A 21,744-nucleotide genomic window follows, 5' to 3' on the forward strand; every position below is an offset into this window, starting at 1 on the left:
CTCGTGCCCATCGGTCGTCTCTCATTGGCTATTGCTGCCGCCCGGCGATGCGGGAGGGTTTCTAGGGGGCGGAGGCGCCGGGAGTTAAAGGCGTCTGCGCCCGAACTCGGGTGACGCGCTGGGTAAGGCTGGGTCCTCCGAGCGCTTCTCCCGGATGGAATGGGGTGGAGGGCGGAGGGATATGTTCGCCTCAGTCGCGTTGCCTCCCAGCGGGAAAGAAGTCAGTTTGTCGGAGGAGGGGCCCATCCCCCTAACCGCCACCCACGGAGCGGCCTCCCCGAGTCGCCGCCCTTTGTACCCAGAGACCACCCAGAGCGCTCTCCGGAGGTCTGTAATGTTAGGACTCACTCATAGACCTCTGCCGGCGCCCTCACAGTCCGGGCCCTCCCGACACCAGAGCCTTCCGGGAAGCACACTTGCACCCTTTCCAGCAGTCGTTGCCGTTGAATGCATCTTTCATAGTTATTTGGTCTCGCATTCCAACTGCACAAAATTCCTTCCGCCTTCCCTACTCCAGCCCAAGCTTTTACAGCATTGCTAGATCAACTCTACAGATTTTAAGACTCTTTCCCATTTACCTCTGTGGATGATCTTCAAACATCCATATCCCACGAGATTCCCTATCCAAATATGTACTCTCATTTCCAATAAATCTTGTCGCCACCTCCTTTCTCACCACCAACGTACACGTATTATTGTAACCCCTACAAAACACCCCGGCACAAGTTACGCATGTTGTCTTTACAGCATTCGGAGGTCAGCTGTTTCCACACTGGTTTGCCTTTCTAAGAGGCACAAGAACCATAAGAAGTTGGCACAAGCTGGGAGAGCAGAGCATCGATTCAATGTGTTAGCCTCCGCTCTTTGGTGACCCTAAACACAGTTGATTATGGGGGCTTCAGAGTCCCATCTATGAAATAAACAGAATAATCCCTGCTTGTTTAGCTCGGCTAGACCGGACAGAGTAGGTGCTTAAAACTGAATGGATGCAATTGAGAGAGATGCTATCTGTATTGGTGAAAGGGCAACGGAGGCAGTTTTTGACTGGGCAGACGTGCTCTAGTTACAGTAAGTAGTCTTCTCTGACATTTCAAGAAATCATTTTCTCGCCCTATTTGATATTTACAGATTAGTTTGGATGCAAATAAAAAAACCAAAATACGGCAAACCTAAGCAACGTATCTACATCCCCTTTATGACCCCTGGCCCCATTGTATTCAGTTAGGGCTTGCTGCCTTTCCTCACCTTGGCCTTTGAGCAGAGGAGCAAGGTTGCAGAGGGGACAGCTCAGCTACAAAGTCACTGAGTTTGCTTTAATTTTTCCCCGCCCATCATATCATAAAGGAAGCTGCTGCTGAGCCTGACAGAGTTTGTACTCAAAAATGTGGAATGAATTAGTTTGAATGAGGTGATTAGAGGATTAATTAGTGGTTTTTAAAAAACAATGAAGACAAACCTGTTGTGGAGAAGGCAGTAGTGCTGAGTGATTGGTAATCAGAAGCAGGGGTCTCTAAAACCTTTCTGCAACCATTTATTTACATACATTTTAAATAGTTACTACAAGATACTTTAAAATTTTAAACAGTTAATATAAGAAAAATATGAACTGTTTATGACACTAAAAACTTTCTAGGAAAAGATATTTTAAAAAGCAAATCTGGGAATTGAATTCCCTTATGACTCCAAGATTCTGGTTAAGACATCTTTTTTCTGTTGAGGTTATTGGTTTTATTTCCGTTTTATTCTCCTAATGGTACTCTCCTGCGAGCCAGAAAAGTACTTTAGCAACTTCATGAAAATTTCTCAAGACTGTTGGAGTCTGAGGAATCCAGTGAGTTCTTCACAAGGAACTGGTTTTTGTTCAGCTTTCCTCTCTCCCTGAGGTAAGTAAACAAGTGGCGTCGTCTCCTCCATGTGACCTTGATCCCATACTTCTCTTCAGGGGTGTCTTTAACTAGAACAGGCCCAGCCTCTGGGCTCTTGGGAGTACTAGTGTGGAAGGAGCCGTTCAGAAGGCTACGTTCCCTCTGATCGGGGGAAACAGGCCCCTCCTTCACAAACGATGACTCTGGGGTCTGGACATCAGGTGGAATGAATACGGAAGGTAAGTTTTGAAGCACATGTGCTGACACTTCCCCACAGCTTTGAGGACTGAGCATTGGAACTAAGGACCTTCCAGAAATGCGCTTTTCTGACTGACCAGGGCATTCCCTGGTCAAGGGCATCCCAAGTGTGGCTGAACCGGAGGAAGACAGTGGACTCTCAAATGTTAGATGTGGGAACTTGGAGGTGGTGGATTTTCGACTTGAATGTCTTGCCTGGTTTCGGTGATGACGCTTCTGGTTCACTGGGAACCAGCCTTCTGGTGTCATATCAAACTGAGGTGATACCTTAAGGATCAAAAACAAAAACCAAATAGTGAGGCAAGCCAGCAACCAAGTAGGAACCTGAGGAAGGAAACTATACCGAAGAACCAGAATTCTAAATGGGGGCCCACTATAGTAATGGCCACAGAACAAAATATCCCTAACAGGATATTAAAATAAAGGGATATGAGCTTTGGGCAAGTAATTTGATCTCTCTGGCTTTCTGCTTCCTCGTGTTTAAGAAAAGGGACAATGCCTCTTTTACTTTATCACACCACAACTTGTTTAACAATCTTTAAACTTTGAGGGCAGAGACCAGCAATCTTCCTCACCTTTGATGCCCAGCACCTGGCAAAGTGCCTGGCACGAAGAAGGCCCCCAGTGGAGTGAATGCTGAGTTCAAGAACAGGGAATGAGATCATGTATGGGAAGCAGCTAGCATTAAGACCTGACACATGGGGGGCCTGGGTGGCTCAGTGGGTTAAGCCTCTGCCTTCGGCACAGGTCGTGATCTCAGGGTCCTAGGATCGAGCCCTGCATCAGGCTCTCTGTTCAAGTCCCCAGCTCTTGCTCATCCTCTGTCAACCAGTTCTACTATCAACTACCACCCCTACCTCCACACTGCGGGGAGCACAGCTTCCTATCCCTACGACCACCAAGTAATGGGAGTTCCCATTCAACAACGTTCATTCAATGCACACTGATCGAGCATGTGTTAGGTGCCATGCTGGGTGTTGGGTGTTCTCTCTCTGTCTGCTTCTCTGCCTATTTGTAATCTCTCTCTCTCTCATTCTCTGTCAAATAAATAAACAAACTTTAAAAAAAAACAACACAACTCTTCTTTAAAAAAAAAAACACCAAACACATGAAGAGTTCTCTAAATGTTCACTCCTCACCTACGGGATTCTAACATTTCAGTTTCTTCTACAATTCCGAAGCAAGTATTTGTTTCTTCCAAGCAATCCTGAACAAGCTATTTATTAAGCACTCTTAAGTTTATGCTTTTGTCTGGCCCTCTGGCTATACTACTGCCCTGACAGTAGCTGTATTCTCTTCCTAGAGCCTTGAAACTGTCAAAATATGACATGTCATTTCTGTGGGGTTTTTCCCAGGTTCACTCTATTAAACTGTAAATATCATACCTAGTTAAATAGTTTACCTCTCAAGTGAAGCTTGGGGAACAATCTAATTTTTTACTCATTCTGCCATTTATCTGGCTGCTTCAGTGAGCTACTGGGTAATGAAACTTTTATACTGAACTCTTTAAGAAGAATGTGGAGGGGAAAACTCCTACTCCAACCAGACTTTGCCTCAGCTTGAACTTAGAAAATATACAGAGTGCCAGGGTGGTTCAGTGGATTGAGCCTCTGCCTTCGGCTCAGGTCATGGTCTTAGGGTCGCGGAATCGAGCTCTGCGTTGGGCTCTCTGCTCAACGGGGAGCCTGCTTCCCCTATTCCCTCTCTCTGCCTGCCTCTCTGCCTAATTGTGATCTCTCTCTCTGTCAAATAAATAAACAAAATCTTAAAAAAAAAAAAAGGAAAAAAGAAAAGAAAATATACAAAGATGGCTGATGACAAAAAGAATACATTGCCTCCTTATCCCTGCCCCCAGGAAACTTTGGAGGCCCTGGCTTAAGGGGCAGAAGTGGCAGCATTCTGAAAAGCCTAACCAAGCAAAAGTCAAAGTAAGAATCCCATGGCCTACCCAGGAAGTGACGGTGTTATGGTCAATGGGTTTGCTGGGCACCTGTCTAGTGTGGGTGATGGTAAGCTGGGGAGAGCTATAGTGGTGTTTGGGGCCCTCCAGTGGTGGTTCTTGGAATAGCAGCTGGCCTTTCTGGGAACGCTGGCGGCGTTTTTTTCTGGGAGGCATCAATAGGTGAATGAAGAGCAGTTAGTAACAGCATGATGCTGGTTGTAGTCAGGTTGGGGTTCAGGCTCCAATTCCAACCCATGCCTGCAGGGGGCAAAAAACAAAAGGTGGGAGACAATTCTGATGATTCCGTCCCCAGCTCTTGCTCATCCTCTGTCAACCAGTTCTACTATCAACTACCACCCCTACCTCCACACTGCGGGGAGCACAGCTTCCTATCCCTACGACCACCAAGTAACGGGAGTTCCCATTCAACAACGTTCATTCAATGCACACTGATCGAGCATGTGTTAGGTGCCATGCTGGGTGTTGGGAATTTAAAGATGAATAACCATTGATTCTACAATCATTTATCAAGTGCCAAGTGCTTGTAGGGACACAAAGGTGAGATTGTACCTGTCTTCAAAGAACTGAGAGGCTAGCAGAGAGAGACAGACAATTATGATAAAGAATGCTTCCACTCACCGCAGGGGAGGCTTTCTAGAGAGGGTGATACTAGGTGTACTAGGCTGACCTAGTACAGAAAGGCTAGGGAATGCCTCCAGGCTGAGGAACAGCACATACAGAGGCCCGAAGACAAGACTGTGAATTCAAGGTACCATAGACTCTATGCAGCCAGACACAGCATATGCAAAGACAAATGCAAGACCTCAGAGGCTGGACCTGTGTCAGGGTCAAGTCAGAAAAAGCAGGTGTGGGGCACCTGGGGGGTTGCTCAGATGGTTAGGCGGCTGCCTTCGGCTCAGGTCATGATCTCCAGGTCCTGGGATCGAACCCCACATCAGGCTCTCAGAGGGGAGCCTGTTTCTCCTTCTGCCTCTGCCTCTTCCCCTGCTGTATACTCTCTCTTCCTGTCTCTCTCTCTCTCTCTCTCTCTCAAGTGAATAAATAAAATCTTAAAAGAAAAAAAAGAAAAGAAAAAGAAAAAGCAGGTGTGCCATACATGTTTGGACTCTAGCCTAAATAGTCACTGAAGATTTTCAAGCAGAACGATGTGATCACACTTGGACTGTTTTTTTTTAACTTTCTCTTCAGATAATTTTGAACATACACAAAAGGAGGATGAATAATATGAACCCCCATGTACCCATCACCCAGCTGCAACGACCATCAACCCATAGCCGTCCGGATCCATCACACCCTTCATCCACTTCCCCTACTCCTGTATTATGAAGATGATATTGTCAGCCATTATATCATCTCCATTCATTATATATATATATATATATATATATATATATATATATATTCCTTAATATTATCAAATATCCAGGGATGGCTGGGTAGCTCAGTGGGTTAAGCTTCTACCTTCGGCTCAGGTCATGACCCCAGGGTCCTGGGATCGAGTCCCGCATAGGGCTCCTTGCTCAGTGGGGAGCCTGCTTCTCCCTCTGCCTGCCACTCCCCCTGCTTGTGCTCTCTCTGACAAATTAAAAAATGTATTATCAAATAACTAGACCTGTTCAAATTTTCAATTGTTTCATAAATGTCATAATTAGTTGTTTTTGTCTTTTAGACAGGTCATCCTGGCAACAGCGTGGAAGAGAGGGAGTACTCTGGAAGAAGGGTTCAGGTTTTAGGAGGTTACTTAAGTGAGAAATGATCAGGCCTGAATCTGGGCTATGTCAGTGGAAATGGGGGCTAGACACAGAAGCAGGATCAACAGGCTCACGGAGTAATACAAAGTCTGAAAAAAGTGGCCAGACCTAGTAACCAGATCGACTTTAGTAAGAGCTTCATCTGTGGAAGCATGGGAGAGAAGTTTACGTGCAACGGAGTTGCATGGGAGGTGCAGCTGAGCATCTAGCAAAGTCCCCCAACAGGGCAGATGGGTCCCACCACACATTCATGATTCATTCAGTCAGTCAACAATAAAAAGTAACATACTCTTATGTTACCTATGTCACTAGGCAGTGGAGATACAGGTAAAGGAAAAAGAAAGGACAAAACTCAGGAACTAACATTTTTAGGGAGAACATAGGTAATACACCCAGCTATTTGTTCGTTCATTCAGCCATTCAACCAACACTTACTGAGTGCTCACAGTGCTACGCCCTGTTCCTGGGGCTGGAAATATAAACCAGAGAACAAAATGAAATCCCTGCCCTCATGGTGCTTACATCCTAGCTGGGAAGGGTCTATGGAGAAAAACCAAACAGGATAAGGGGTTGACCCAACTCAGTACTCTTTTAGACAGGGTTGTCAGGGAAGGCGACTGAAAAAGTGGTATTTGTGCAAAGACCTGAAATGAAGAAAGGAGAGAAGATGAGAACCAGTTCAAGGGATACAGGGCTTCACAGGCAACGTGAAGAACTCTGGACTTAATCATTCTTGGTGTGACAGGAAGCCACAGCAAGGCTCTGGACAGGGAAGTGACATTTATACTTTACAATGATAACTTCAGACAGTCTGTAAGAACAGGTGGGTTGGGAGAGCAGGCGTGGAGAAAGGAAGCAGGGTGCCCAGTTAAAGGGCTGCTGCAGGAGTCCTGTGGAGAGAGGACAGCAATAGCAATGACTCCAGTCAAAGTGTTGACATTAGCCAGCCTCCAATAGACATGACATTGCTCGGCAGTAATCCCACTATGTTTCCTTCATCAACTCATTATCTGCAGATTATCTTAAGATATTTCCACTTTCTTAAAACCTTAGAACTCCCCAGCCCTCTTAACAAATGACCTTACTTCCTACTTCACAGAGAATGCAGGAGACACCAAAGAAAATACTCTCACTTTCCAGATACCAAACATACAAACCTATATATATCTGCATCCACTCTCTTCATGCTACAATTGCAGGTCAGTCCTGTTTGCTCTCTAAAACCTTTCTGTCTGGCTGTGTTGTGGAGCTTTTCTTACTTTACACACCTTCCGTAGGCAATTATTGGCTCACATCTACAAGTGGATGACAAGTATTTATACGCTCAGCTTAGAATTCTCTACACTCAGTACCCACATACACACTGCCTACTTGACACCAACTAGGTGTCTCAAATACAGCTCAAACTCAACTTATGTATTTTAAATTTTCCAGATGACTCTAAATATCTTTTTTTTCCTTTTTAAGATTTCAATTTTTTTTTACTTATTTGACAGAGAAAGCGCACTAGCAGCGGGAGTAGCAGACAGTGGGAGAGGGAGAAGCAGACTCCCTACTGAGCAGGGAGCCAGATGAAGGGGTCGATCCTGAACCCCAGGATCATGACCCAAGCCGAAGGCAGACACTTAACTGACTAAGCCACCCAGGCTCCCTCAAACTGAACATGTTTAAAGATTTTATTTATTTGACAGACAGAGATCACAGAGATCGCAGAGAGGCAGGTGGTTGGCGGTGGGAGCAGGATCCCGACTGAGCAGAGAGCCCCATGCGGGCTCGATCCCAGGACCCTGAGATCACCTGAGCCCAAGGCAGAGGCTTAACCCACTGAGCCACCCAGGTGCCCCATAACTCAACATATTTAAAACTGAATTCATGATCATCTCCCCTGCACCCACTCCACAGGTGATTATCTTCCAAGGCCCTTGCTCGGGGTATGGTATTATCATTCATCTAGTTACTTAGCCAGAAACCATGACATGTCCCACCTCTGTCCCCATCCAACATCATCAAGCCCTGACAATCTTACCTCTTAAGCATGCCTTCAATAATGCCCCTTCCGCCCCTCTCACGCTCTTTCTCTCCCCACCACCTTTGAAGTTCCAACAGTCCTAATCTGGAGTATTGCAGTAGCCTAAACGGGTCTACCCTAATCCACTCCAGCACCCCCTGCAGGGGAAGCTTTTAAAAATGCAAATCTGATCTTAACTCACAGCTTAAAATTTCTGATTTCTGGATAAGGCCCAAACTCCCTCGGTGATGGTTAAGATCCCATTTCCTCTGGCTCCAGCTTCGTCTCACACCACACCTTATTCAGGTCTCTAAGCCCTGGCTCCTGAGCTATTCTTCAGCCTTTGTACACCCCCAATCTTCTTCCTGCCACACAGCCTTTAGCACACCATCTTCCCTTTGCTTTGTGGGGTTCACTCCCTTCTTTGCACAAAGGCATCAGACCTCAGAACAAGCTTCTGTCCAGAAAAGCCTTTCCTGACCTACGGAAGGCAAAATCTTATCGTAGATACTCAGTTATCAATGGCCTCTCTAATTTATCCCTTCGCAGCTATAATTCTCCTCTTGCTTATTCGATTCTTCAGAAATGGCTGTTGTCTCCTCTCTTCCCGTCAGACTGTATACGGGGTAAAGAAAGAACCTCCCCTACTACCACTGTTATCCTAGCAAGGTCTGGCACACAGTAGGTGCTCAACAAAATGTGTCGACCAAAGTAATCGAGTATTATCATGGCGTGGAGTTTTCTTTAAAATGGAGGAAGCTTAAACAAGATGACACGCCGGTCGACTAGTCGAGGAGGCCAGACGATTGTTCGTCGGCGGGGCAAGGAGTCGTTTTCCCCCGGGAGGGAAGCCAAACCCGGGAGGCTTTGAAAAGGCCGGAGGACCGCGAGAGAGGCGGGAAGAGCGGCGCCGGGGGCGGGCTCAGGGCCGCGACGCGGAACGCGCAAGGGAGCTCAGGCCGAGGGCGCCGGCCCCGGGCAGCGCCGTCTCCCCGCCGCCCCGGCCGGCCCGGCCGACCCCCGCCGCGGGGGCCCCTCCTGCGCCCTCCAGGCCGCCCCCGGCCGCCTCCCTCCCCACGAGCCCGCCGCCGGCCCCCCCTTACCGGCCCGGCGGCTTCCCGGCCGCCGCTCCCCTGGGCCGCCGCGGCTTTCGAGCCCCGAACGCCTAGACAAGGGCGGCCGCCGATTGGCGACGCTCCGTCACGTGACCGCAACGCTCCGCCGGCGCCAATTTCAAACAGCGGAACAAACTGAAAGCTCCGGTGCCCGACCCCACCCCCGGCCCCCTGGCCCGGGACCCCTCCCCTCCCGGGATCCCCCGGGATTCCCCACCCCTCCCGCACCGCCGGGGACCCGGCCGGCCTGGCGCGAGTCCCTGTCCGGGCCCCTGGCTCGGCCCCCAGGTTGGAGGAGCCCAGAGCCCGCCCTTGGAGTCACAGCCCAGCAGCAGCGGCGGCGGCTGCAGACGGGAGGTGAGCGGGGCGGGGAGGGGGGGCGCGGAGGAATGGAGTCGGAGCCGGGGCCGGGGCAGAGGCAGGGAGCCCGGGCTCGGGTGCCGAGGTCAGGGGGTCTAGCGGCAGGGCGCGGGACCGGAGTGGAGGTTTGGGGCCCCACGGGAAGGAGGGCTGGGAGAGGGTGCAAACTTTTTCTGCCTCCAACCTCTTGGCCTTGTCCTCGCTTCTTCCTCACACCACCTCTTGGCCCTCCCTGGAAGTTTGACCTCTGCGCCCTGCCCACAACCTGGGGGCTGCTGCTGGCGTGGCCTACTTTTGTAGGCCGGCTGTGGCTGGCGTGAAGATTGAGCTTATTCTGCATTAAGTCAAAGACAAAACTGTTCACACCCTCTGCTCCTTCCAAGCGCTCTCACCACTGAGCAGCACTGCCTCCACTCCATTATTTTCCAGGGCCCTTCTCCCGGTTCCTGAGAACCTGCAAGGTTTCCCTGGTCAGGATGGGCAGTGGTGTCAGAGGAGTCACTCTGGAAGTCCCCTAGCTTAGATTAAAGAGTTGGCCATGATAGGAAGAGACTGGTCAGAGAGTTGAAAGCAAAATTAAGCCTTAGACCCGGAAGATACCTTTTGGGGATGGGGAAGGAATAATAGTATTTCCTCATTGGTGGGGGAGGGAGGAATGGAGGGAGGGAGGCAGGCCCAAAGAGACAGGAGGTAGAAATAAAACTGAGATTTGAAAGTAGAGGAAACCTAGTTATAAAGGGAGGGGGTGAGTAGAGAGAGCCTGTGAGCTCTAAGCAGATGGCAAATGTCATCGGGCTGTGACAGACATTTTTAGGGAGATACTGGATTTCCTAACACAAGCAGCCCATTCTTCTGTCAAAGTACCTTTAAAGAGGATTACATGATTTTACATGATGGCGGAGTATTCTGTGTATCTATTAAAATCAACAAACACAAAATTTTTTTTTTAAGATTTTATTTATTTGAGAGAGAGAGCACGAGAGCGGGGTGAGGAGTAGAGGGAGAAGCAGACTCCCCGCTGAGCAGGGAGCCCAACGTGGGGCTCGATCCCAGGACCCCGGGAATCATGACCTGAGCCCAAGGCAGATGCTTAAGTGACTGAGCCACCCAGGAACCCAATAAACACATTTTTTTTTTAAAGATAAAACTATTTTCCTTAACATGACAAAACCAACTTAGCATATTGATGACAGCACATTCTGTTGGCCAAGAGATAGGGATTGTAGTCTTGGTTCTGGAAAAGAAATCAAGGAATCAAGTGACATGCTTAGAAAGTTAAAATATGAATAAGCACGTGCAAGTACTAAAATGTCGCTATAGAAATATTTTGCAAATTGTGAAAGAAAAGTGTACTTTTGCTTTTACCAGCAAGGATAATAGCCTGTGAGATGAATAGCACCATAGGCCTTGAATAGAGCAGTTTCTGTTTTCTTTTGAGGTCTTGTGAAGTGGGAGACGATGGCAAGGGAGCAGTAGTGCAATCTGCCTTTCTCCTCTGATCCTATGGACACTTATCCTTTTATTTATAGATGGAGATGATATAAAAATATACAGGCTTTATCAATCCTAAAATACATTATGGGATCAGAGTTTGGTCCTCAAATTGCCAAATGTCCTCCTATTCCAGCATCCCTGTCCCTAGAGTCAATGCAAGTGATCTGTACTATAGTACGCAATCACAGAAGTTTCCACATTTTTGTAACTGTCCCATTCATTTCTGTAGCCAAATATTCTTAAGCTTTGGGAAGACCTTTGGTCATGTTGACCTACGTTCAACCCAGTCCTGCTTTCCCCTTTTGAAATCCTTCAGTTTTAGCTTTCTTTTGTCGTGGAACTCATCTCCTTATTGTCTGAGGTCTTTACAGAGGCCCAGGGATCATTAACCTGGGCCCGTGGGCTCATGCTTTTGGTCATGGAAAGAGGAATGCCTCTCTCTAGTAGTACCTCCTTCTCAGCCTAACGGATTTCTGACATCCTGCTGTTCCTTGCACTTTCCAGGGCCCGTGCTTGTGATTCTCAATGGAGAGTGAAAGCACAGATTCATAATGAAAACCAGCCCCCGTCGGCCACTGATTCTCAAAAGACGGAGGCTGCCCCTTCCTGTTCAAAATGCCCCAGGTGAAACATCAGGAGAGGAACCTAAGAGGCCCCCTGCCCAACAAGAGCCTGGTCAAGCACAGGCCTCCAAGGAGGTGGCAGAGTCCAACTCCTGCAAGTTTCCAGCTGGGATCAAGATCATTAACCACCCCACCATGCCCAACACCCAAGTGGTGGCCGTCCCTAACAATGCCAATATCCAGAGCATCATCACAGCATTGACCGCCAAAGGAAAAGAGAGTGGTAGCAGTGGGCCCAACAAATTCATCCTCATCAGCTGTGGGGGAGCCCCCACTCACCCTCCAGGACTCCAGCCTCAAGCCCAAACCAGCAATGATCCCAAAAGGACAGCAGTGGTCACCGAGACCCTGGGACCAAAGCCTGCAGCTCGGGATGTGAATCTTCCTAGACCACCTGGAGCCCTTCCCGGGCAGAGATGGGAGAGCTGTGGTATGTGGTCTGCAAGGCAAAGGGGTGCGGAGCCCAGCCTTTCCTCTTTGGTAGCAAGGACTGCAGTCCATCACATTGGTACTTAACAGACAGGCACCTAGCCTGAACCAGGGGAAAGTCTTGTCTTTCTTCATCCCAAATCCTTGACCCAGATCCTTTGGGCACCGTCGAAAGTGCCCAGATTATAATTTAGCATTTCTCTTATTTTTTTTTATATTAGGAAAGGATTTGTTTCTTTTTGCTGTTCTCTTCCCCGTTGACTGTATAAGGATATAGAAATCTCCATTTTAATAAAGGAGAAAACGGAAGCGTGGGGAGGAAAAGTGACTTTGTTTGCACAAATACTAACTCTTTGGTAAAATTGCCTTGACTGATCTCTCAGGCTCAGTGTGACTCCTGAGTTTCTCCTGAGATCTGTAAAGGGCAGAGTACCTGAGGACTGCAATAGATACAACACGTGTTCCCTGTCCCTACGGGTAGAGGTCTTGGAGAGATGCTCCCTACCCACCAATTTTGATGGGCCTGCCAGGCACTGGGATCAGGCAGCTAAGTGGCATCTTGGGTTATTTACTCTCTAGCTGGCGGCGAGGCGGCAGGCTGCGTTCTCGACAACAGCTTGACCAACATCCAGTGGCTTGGAAAGATGAGTTCTGACGGGCTGGGTTCTAGCAGCATCAAGCAAGAGATGGAAGAGAAGGAGAATCGTCACCTGGAACCGAATCAGGTAAAGGTGACTTCTCACTAGGGAAGTCGGGGCCAGGGCAGGACACTTCTAAGAAGGGAAATGGATCAAGTGACCAATGGAGCAGAATTTCCAAGCTCTGGTATTAGCCCTTCGCTTAGCGCTATTCTGCATAACATTTGAGCTACCTTTGTGCCTGGCATCCTTTTGGCCCCATCTGTGACATTGCCTTGAGGGCTGCTGTTCCTGGCTCACTGTGTATTCCATGAGCACTAAGTTTAGTACTCTGCCCTTAGCAGGTACTGGGTAAATACTCAGGAAATGATGAAGTTGAAATCTTTCCTTAGTTGGGAAAGATTGAGCTTTAAAGAGGCAGCCCAACAGAATGAAAGGAGTAGAGGATTTTTAACAAGATAGTCCTATTAGAGATGCCTGTTCGCTAAGTCAAGCGTCTGCCTTCGGCTCAGGTCATGATCTCAGGGTCCTGGGATTGAGCCCCACACCGGGCTCCCTGCTCTGAGGGAAGCCTGTTCTCCCTCTCTCACTCCCCCTGCTTGTGTCCCCGTCTCGCTGTGTCTATGTCAAAAAAATAAAAATCTTTTTTTAAAAAAAAAAAGATAATTCTATTAGAAGATACATTAATAGCAAATAAAGTTGTTAGGTGTGAATTTTAAATAGTCTGGCAAGCAAATTCAATTTGGCCCAACTATGCAGCCTGGGGTTGTTTTTTACCATATTGCTGCATACGCCCTTAAATCCATCATTCCGCAGCCTTTAAAAGTGACAATTTACATGAGTGTGTGCATAAGTAAAACTTAAAACTTGTGCACTTTCTAAAGTTAGAGCTCAGGTTTTAAATTCTTTAATTTATTTTTTTTTAAGATTTTTTTTAAGATTTATTTATTTATTTATTTGACGGAGACAGAAATCACAAGTAGGCATAGAGGCAGGCAGAGAGAGGGGGTGGGTAACAGGCTCCCTGCTGAGCAGAGACCCTGATGCGGGGCTCGATCCCAGGACCCTGAGATCATGACCTGAGCCGAAGGCAGAGGCTTAACCCACTGAGCCACCCAGGCACCCCTATTTTTTTTTAAAGATTTATTCATCTATTTATTCCAGAGAGAGTGAGAGATTGGATGAGCAGAGGGGCGGGGGGCAGAAGAAGAGACAATCTCAAGCCGACTCCAAGCTGAGTGTCAAGCCCAACCCGGAACTCGATCCCATGACCCTGAGATCATGACCTGAGCTGAAACCAAGAGTCAGAGGCTCAACTGACCGGGCCGCCTAGGCAGCCCAGAGCTCAGTTTTTTCAACTGTGACTGATCCGCTCTTTGCCTAAGACTTAGCCAAATGTATGCTTTGCAGACATTTGTCCGTCCTATATTCCTAAAATACCTCATACAAACCCCGAAAAGACGTGGGTTTATTCACATCCCATCGGTAGTAGAAAGCAGATGATGTTGGTCTCTTGACTCCCAGGTCTGAAAAATGAGCGTGATTTTAGGATAAAATCAATGCTTGAAGAATCCTGATGTACAAGCGCCTGGGTGGCTCAGTCGTTAGGCGTCTGCCTTTGGCTCGGTCACGATCCCGGGCTCCTGGGATCAAGCCCTGCGTCGAACTCCCTGCCCGGTGGGAAGCCTGCTTCTCTCTCTCCCACTCCCCTGCTTGTGTTCCCTCTCTCACTGTGTCTCTCTCTGTCAAATAAATGAATAAAATCTTAAAAAAAAAAAATCCTGATGTTCATCCAAACTTTCCTGAGAGGTTTCCACTAGCAGACTGGACCTCCATTTATTACGGGACAACATATTCAACAAAATGAACAATGACACGGAAGTGGCTTCACATTGTCCAGGGACTGGACTAGATCATCGCTACGCTTCCTGATCCTAAAATTTTATTCTAGATGAGTAGGTTTCTGGCACAATTCTGTCAGTTAAATGGTTTCTCTAGGGGGTGTTATTTGAGGGGGCCTCAGGGAGGTCTTATGAACTCTTCCATGTCATTTCTTTTTCTTCTTGCCTTTGGCGTCTCGTAACCCGCAGGTCGAGGAGCCCCCGGGAGCATCCACATCCTGGCAGGACTCTGTGTCTGAGCGGCCGCCATACTCTTACATGGCCATGATACAGTTCGCCATCAATAGCACCGAGAGGAAGCGCATGACCTTGAAAGACATCTATACTTGGATCGAGGACCACTTCCCCTATTTCAAGCACATCGCCAAGCCAGGCTGGAAGGTACATAACCCTTAGTGATGACCGCCAAGGTCCCTCTGGCCCGGCAGTTTGTCCACACAGATGTGCAGCCTTGTGTCCGGTGCTCTGAGGAACAGTTCAATGCCAAGAAAGCTGGAACTATAAACAAGTGTATGTTTCTCAGATGTGACTTGAACGGCAGCTGGAGTGACTAAGTAGCTTTACGAAAAACCTTAATGAAAAAAAAAAATGCTGTCCATGACCCAAGATTCACCACCTCTAATGTCACATGTCCTCTCCAGGAGGCAGAGATTTTCTCTTCATTGTACCTGTGGGGACACTGAGGTCCCTTGGAGTCGCTGTCGCTCATACTAACTGACAGGGCCACAGCGTTGGGCTTCTGACGGACACACAGCTCCAAGCAAGGGTTTTCTTTTGTTTTGTTTTGTTTTGTTTCCTCCATGGTAGAACTCTTCACACTCTTACCTCAATGAAATTTCCCGGTTTCTTAGTTCCTTCACCCACCTGTCTTGCCACTGATTGCTTCGCAGCCTCAGTCCTCTTTCCTGGCTGCTGATACCCATCCGGGTCTTTTCTTTTACCACCAGCCATTGGATTGATGGCTTGATGGCCCGACTTGGCAGCTCCTCGGTGTGAAACAGCAGGGAGAGAGCTGCCACTAGGCAAGACCGTGAGGACGAGGACACTGCTGGCCATAGTGGGGGATGCCGGAGGCTGATGTCCCCTCAGGAATATCAAAGGGAACGACTCTGAAGCTAAAGTAGCTGACTAGTAGTTGTCTTTCTGTTCTTGCAGAACTCCATCCGCCACAACCTTTCTCTCCACGACATGTTTGTTCGGGAGACGTCTGCCAATGGCAAGGTCTCCTTCTGGACTATCCACCCCAGTGCCAATCGCTACTTGACGTTGGACCAGGTGTTTAAGGTGAGTATCCTGGTTCCCTCTAAATAGGGCCAGAATTGGTCATCTTAGTATCCATCTCAAAAAGAAACAAGTCATCCTTGTGATGCCCTTACCTGACCAGGGCAGACTTAGAAGCCAAACAGCCCAGAGATGACCTATATAAAACTAGCCGAACTAAATACGGTTGACATACACCAAATGACACACTTCTAGGCTATACCAGGCCTTGGGGAGGGCTGCTCTGATCCAAATAGATGACTTCCCCCGGCAGTGTTTCCCTAACTGCCTTGTGGGTAAGAATTGCCCGGGGTTGCTTGTTAAAATAGAGCGTCCCAGGCCCTGATCGTGGGGCTTCTGACTCAGTGGGTCTGGGATGGGACCAGGTATATGCATTTTTATCAAGCCTCTCAGGTGACTCCTACAGAGAAAGTCTGGAAACCTTACACTGAAAGAGCCCTTCTTCAGCCTGGAGACCAGAAACCAGCCACCAGAACATCTTTTCAGAAGTGATTATTTGGGGATTTCAGAGTCCCCCAAGGCAGCTTGCAAGCTATCCCTGTTCCCCTGGGCTGGCACATTGTCCCCTGGGACCCTCAGCATCCAACAGGACTAGCTGTTTTTCCCGACCTGGGCAGACTGACCACGCTGGTGGTAACTTCATCTCATTTCTCTCCCACAATGCCTGACCGCCACCAGCCACTGGACCCAGGGTCTCCACAATCGCCTGAGCACTTGGAATCAGTAAGATTCTTCTCCTCCCGGCTCGGGGCTTGACCTTGTTTTCCTTTCACTGCGCAGCATGGCTTTAGTGGACAGGGGAAGGGAGCCTATGTGGTTTGTGTGACCGCCAGCCTTAAACACAGAGCACCCTGAGCTCCTGAGAGTAAGGAAATTGACGGCCGCACCTCATCCCCCTGTTCCTCCCAGCTCCTGCCCACTTCTCCTCCCCCTGCAATGGGCACAATGAAGGCCATGGAGCAGAGCACGGTGTGGCAAGAGGACGTGCCACGGGCTTTGTGCAAGACGGCAACCTCAAGTGCATGGTGTAGGCCTGGCAGGCAGCAGTTTTCCCTCTTCCTTTGCTACCTGGCTTTTCTCTGCCACTAGTAGAGCTCCATGCTTTAGCATCCCCTGGGGGTGGCGAGGACACATGGATGAGGTGGTAGGACCGTCCTGCCATGGTAGGTCTGTGTGCCATCCACCTGTTCCCACTAACCAGGCTCTGGAGACAGTGCTCACTTGCATCCAACCCAGACCGGCCTTTTCTTTCTGGGCTGTTGGTTAGCTCAGTGCACAGTACCGGAGCAGCTGGCGGGTTCTCCTGCCCTCTCCCCCTGCCTCATTAACCCAGGTTTCTTTCTCTCCCTCTCTGCCACAAGCAGCAGCAGAAACGACCCAATCCTGAGCTCCGCCGGAACGTGACCATCAAAACTGAACTCCCACTGGGCGCACGTTAGTATGGGACAGTGGGCATCAGGCTAGTCCTTACTCTGGGGCGTATTTTAAAGACAACCAGGCTGCAGGAGTCTGTGGCCAAGCTCGAAGGGCGCTGAGCCCAGAGAAGGAGAGCGAGCTCCCGGGATTGAGAAGGGCTATATTCCTGGACCCCTGCTCCTGATCTCTCCCGTGTCCTCCTAGGGCGGAAGATGAAGCCACTGCTCCCACGGGTCAGCTCGTACCTGGTACCCATCCAGTTCCCAGTGAACCAGTCACTGGTGCTGCAGCCCTCGGTCAAGGTGCCACTGCCCCTGGCAGCTTCCCTCATGAGCTCGGAGCTTGCCCGCCACAGCAAGCGAGTCCGTATCGCCCCCAAGGTGAGTGGCTTCTGTTTTGCTCTGAGGAGACACTCCAGTCCATTAAAAGTGTTGAACCTATAGTTTGCAAGCGCTCTGCTAAATGTTCCTGGAGAATCTTATAAATCTAGTTGGGTAGACAAGGCGTTTCCCTCTGTATGACAAAGAATTCAAGAGCATTGTAAGAGCTAAAGAAGAACTTGGATTACGGTGTAAGCGATGTTAGAAGCCCATGGACTCCTGATGAGTTTATTAGAACTACCTTTGGGTAAACAAACAGGTGTGGCAATAGCATTCTGATGGGCAGTGCTATGGAGGCAGGAGATGCCAGTTTATACCCAGTAACGGTAGAGCGATCGGGTCAGTCTAGCTCCGGAGGTTCTCAGCCTCCGTACTGTTGATATTCAGGGCTGGATAATTCTTTGTTGGGGATGGACAGGTAATGTCCTACCCACTGAGGGATCTTTAAGCCGCATCCCTTGTCTCTCCCCACTACATGCCAGGAGCCTCCCCTAGTGTGACAATTAAAACACGTCCAGACATTGCCACATGTCCCCTAGAGGATGGGAGGGTAGGGATCGCACCCCTTGGTTGAGCATCAGTGACCTATTTTGGGGAGAAAGTGAGGAGAGTTAAGTGAAGACCATCTCGTGATGAGCTACCAAGTCTGGACTCTGTAGAGAAGGATTTGTGAGTGAGAGCCAACTGATAACAAAGCAGAGAAAAGGGCCCCCTTGCCTCTTTCACTGAGATGGAAAGAGCATGGGCTCTGGAGTTTAGAGAGACTTGGGTTTGCTTTATTTTTTTTTAATTGAAAAAATATTTTTTAAATATACATAAAATTATGCATACTACCATATGTAATTTTACCTAAATGTATCCATGTGACTATAGCCCATATACTGTTTTTGTTTTATTTACAGTCTTTTTTTTCCTCTTTTCCTCTTTCTGCCTCCCCTCCCCCAACCTTCACTCACATCTGCCTGCTGCCTGTGATACCCGCTGTTGACCGCATAGAGTGCTCGCTTTTGTCATATATCTTCGCTCTTCACGTACTATAGGTACACACACAGCCATAATCACTTTATATATGTACATACGACACCCAGAACATTCAAAATGTGATCATGCTACACTTTTCTGCCACAAGGAGAGTCTTCCAAGTTACTTGACATTGGCTCTAATTCATTGATTCTTAATGGTCACATAGTAATCCACCGTGTGCCTAGGCCATAAATTTTCCAGCATTCCACTTTTATGGGTACGGTTTGTTTCTGGCTTTTTGCCCTATGAACAACATAGCAACAAATGTCTTTGCAGGTACCTTACAAGTGCTTTTATTTCTGTGGGCTAGAGAATCAGACAAGAGATTGCCCAGGGGAAAGGTGTTGTCCATTTTACTAAATCTCACTAGATACGGTTTCCAAAAAAATATACAATTTACACTTCTACCAGCAATATGTGACAAGATCTATATCTTTGCCAGCAATTGGTGTTAATAGTCTTTTACATATTTGCCCATTTGCTATGTGTAAATGATACCTCCTTATTTCATTTTATCTCTCTTTGCTTATCAGTAAGTGCCGGTACCTTCTCGTTATGTTGGGTCACTTAGAATGGTTCACCACGAGATTGTTATGTTGGGTCATGGCCCATCTTTCTAGGGGGTTTTGATAATAATGTGTGAAAGTTCTTTGTTATTAAAATATTAACCTCTGTCCTTGGTGCTGAAGTTGGTTTGTTTGGTTTTTTTTTTTTTAACTTTCATTGTTTATCTCTTGGTTTATGGAATCTCTTGCCGCAGTAAAAGCTTTTAAGTTTTTATATAGTCAACTATGTCTCTCTTCTCTTTTACAGCTTCTGGGTTTCCAGTCTTGCTTAAGAAGTTCGCCCCCCACCCTCAGATTGTACATGTAGTCTCCTAGATTCTCTTTCAGGATTCGTATGGTTTTAATTTTTCTGTTGAAGTCTTTGTATATGGTATGGAACAGGCATCCAATTTTATGGTCTCTCAGCTGCGTACTAATTATACCAATGCCATATTTAAACAACATTCTACCTTTGACCCCCAGAATTGAACTATGCCCTTCATCATATATTCTCATATTTCATAATTTGTAAGACTTTAAAAAGACAAAAAAGAGGACCAGTACCAGCATGTGGCTTATTTTAGTCATGATCTTGTGTCCTGCCTGGTGACTGGGGTGAGTGTCAAGGCCTGGAGAGCTCCCTCTCACCACACCCCTGCTTTCCTTTCAGGTGCTGCTAGCCGAGGAAGGGGTGGCCCCTCTGCCCACCACAGGGCCTGTACAAGAGGACAAGCTCCTGCTTGGAGAAGTGCTGTCTCCTCTGCTTCCAGTTCAGTCCATCAAGGAGGAAGAACCCCAGCCTGGGGAGGAAACGCTGACCTTGGGAAGACCCATCAAAGTAGAGAGCCCACCCTTGGAGGAGTGGCCCTCGCCATACCCATCTGTCAAAGAGGAATCGTCTTACTCCTGGGAGGGTTCGTCCCACTCTCCCACTCCAAGGCCCAAGAAGTCCTACGGTGGGCTCAAGTCCCCAGCTCGGTGTGTCTCGGAAATGCTCGTGATTAAACGAAGGGAGGGGAGGGAGATGAGCCGGTCTCGAAGGAAACAGCACCTTCTGCCTCCTTGTCTGGACGAGCCTGAGCTGCTCTTCGAGGGCCCTGGGGCTTCCCAGCGAGCCACAGAGCTCCCTTTGTCCGCAGAGTCCTCTGAGCCTGCCTCCCAGCTTGGCTACTCACAGGAGGAGGGAGGACCTTTTAAGACACCCATTAAGGAGATGCTGCCCATCTCCTCCACCCCAAGCAAATCTGTCCTCCCCGTGACCCCTGAATCCTGGAGGCTCACACCCCCAGCCAAAGTAGGGGGGCTAGATTTCAGCCCAGTACAAGCCACCCAGGCTGCCTTTGGCCCCCTGCCTGACTCTCTGGGGCTGACGGATTTTAGCACCACCCCGCTGAAAAGTATCCCCCTCTTTGACTCACCCCGAGAGCTCCTCAATTCGGAGCCCTTTGACCTCACTTCTGACCCCTTCAGCACGTCTTCCCCCTCAGATATGGAAGTCCCCAAGCCAGACTCCCCTGGGCCAGAGGTGACCAGCCTTGTAGCCAACCGTTCTCTGACAGAAGGCCTGGTTCTGGACACAATGAATGACAGCCTCAGCAAGATCCTGCTGGACATCAGTTTTCCTGGCCTGGAGGAAGATCCTCTGGGCCCTGACAGCATCAACTGGGCTCAGTTCATTCCTGAGCTGCGGTAGAGGCCTGACCTTACCCTTGCTGCCCACGCCGTCCACACTTCCAGGAGCTCGTGTGGCTGGGCCATCCAAGCCTCATCTGGAGTCAGGACAACAGACAGGGACCATCCACTCCTCTAGTTCCACTTCACCTGGTCATACCATGGCTACTACTGAGCCCTCTGCAAGCAGCGAGGTCCTGGTGACTGGTCACTGTGCCACCAATGCTCCCCCAGAGAATCCAGTTCCTCACTCTCCCTGCTAGAGCTGGAGGGTGGGAAGAGCAAAAACAAGGGTGAAAAAAGATTAGGAACCCCCCCAGACTGTTTACACCTGAGCCCAGCAGTCTCCCACCTTCCCTGCTCCTTGCAACGTGGCCCTTGTAAATAGTATATATTCTCCAAATTATCCTCTAATTATAAATGTAAGCTTATTTCCTTAGATCATTATCTAGAGACTGCCAGAAGGTGGGTAGGATGACAAGGGATTTCAGTATGCTTCTGTTCCTTGCTTTTAATTCCTAGAGAAGGGAGGACCTGCCATGCACGGTTTCTTCCAGGCCCAGGAGACCTGCCTCAAGGACCCTTTACTGTAGGCACCCAGACAAGCAGATCTGCTTCCTAGGATCTCTCTTATTGCCCATCCCTCCCACCTTCCCATGGTTCTAAGTCCGCTTTCCTGCAAGAAGAAATCCCAATAAAAAGGTCTCTTGTCATGAGTCAGGAGTTGAATTGGGGGTGGGGGAGTGGATGCATCTGAAGCAAAGAGTGGTGGCCAGATGTGCTCCCATGAAATGTTTCTCTGATAATGTCCCTAATCATGCCAGAGAGACTAGCCATTGCCAAGAACTTGGTCCAAGGCTTGAGAAGACTGAAAGGGCCCTGCCCTGCCTAGCTTCCTTAGCTCACACCTCGGCTTTGCTACGAGCCACCCTAGGCCGCCGCTGACCTCATGCATGTGAGCCAGCTCAAGAACACTACCATGACTGTCAATAAAATCCAGGGTGGAAGTGTGCTTTCTGTGGT

General features: G+C 48.7%; 2 protein-coding genes across 6 annotated transcripts; one reads left to right on the top strand and one right to left on the bottom strand.

Moving 5' to 3' along the window:
* Window positions 1–1,520: 1,520 nt before the first annotated feature.
* RHNO1 (RAD9-HUS1-RAD1 interacting nuclear orphan 1) lies at window positions 1,521–9,030 on the bottom strand. Of its 2 annotated transcripts, none has more exons than XM_046013940.1 (3): window positions 8,949–9,030; window positions 4,114–4,323; window positions 1,521–2,390 (listed from the first exon to the last, which is right to left on the bottom strand). In XM_046013940.1, the coding sequence occupies exons 2-3, from the start codon at window positions 4,237–4,239 to the stop codon at window positions 1,791–1,793; spliced, it is 726 nt and encodes a 241-aa protein (XP_045869896.1). In that variant the 5' UTR covers window positions 4,240–4,323; window positions 8,949–9,030; the 3' UTR covers window positions 1,521–1,790. The 2 variants fall into 2 exon arrangements, with proteins under 2 accessions (XP_045869896.1, XP_045869895.1); XM_046013939.1 differs by having other exon boundaries at window positions 4,072–4,323; window positions 8,949–9,028.
* A 90-nt stretch (window positions 9,031–9,120) lies between these two features.
* FOXM1 (forkhead box M1) lies at window positions 9,121–21,720 on the top strand. 4 transcript variants are annotated; one of them, XM_046013935.1, is made up of 9 exons: window positions 9,121–9,317; window positions 11,319–11,867; window positions 12,446–12,591; window positions 14,595–14,786; window positions 15,561–15,689; window positions 16,365–16,409; window positions 17,048–17,120; window positions 17,307–17,482; window positions 19,721–21,720. In XM_046013935.1, the coding sequence occupies exons 2-9, from the start codon at window positions 11,366–11,368 to the stop codon at window positions 20,741–20,743; spliced, it is 2,286 nt and encodes a 761-aa protein (XP_045869891.1). In that variant the 5' UTR covers window positions 9,121–9,317; window positions 11,319–11,365; the 3' UTR covers window positions 20,744–21,720. The 4 variants fall into 4 exon arrangements, with proteins under 4 accessions (XP_045869891.1, XP_045869893.1, XP_045869894.1 ...); XM_046013936.1 differs by having other exon boundaries at window positions 9,122–9,317; window positions 17,051–17,120; XM_046013937.1 differs by lacking the exon at window positions 16,365–16,409.
* Window positions 21,721–21,744: the final 24 nt, after the last annotated feature.

Source organism: Meles meles, chromosome 7 (assembly GCF_922984935.1).
Source record: "Meles meles chromosome 7, mMelMel3.1 paternal haplotype, whole genome shotgun sequence".
Taxonomy (NCBI): Eukaryota; Metazoa; Chordata; class Mammalia; order Carnivora; family Mustelidae; genus Meles; species Meles meles.

Bases quoted from the DNA above. Each gene is read 5' to 3' on its own strand.
- FOXM1 (XM_046013935.1), top strand. From the start codon at position 11,366: ATGAAAACCAGCCCCCGTCGGCCACTGATTCTCAAAAGACGGAGGCTG. The intron at 12,592-14,594 runs GTAAAGGTGACT...CGTAACCCGCAG, and splicing joins GTCACCTGGAACCGAATCAG to GTCGAGGAGCCCCCGGGAGC. The intron at 17,121-17,306 runs GTTAGTATGGGA...GTGTCCTCCTAG, and splicing joins TGAACTCCCACTGGGCGCAC to GGCGGAAGATGAAGCCACTG.
- RHNO1 (XM_046013939.1), bottom strand. From the start codon at position 4,239: ATGCCTCCCAGAAAAAAACGCCGCCAGCGTTCCCAGAAAGGCCAGCTG. The intron at 2,391-4,071 runs GTAGGCCATGGG...TTGATCCTTAAG, and splicing joins ATAACACCGTCACTTCCTGG to GTATCACCTCAGTTTGATAT.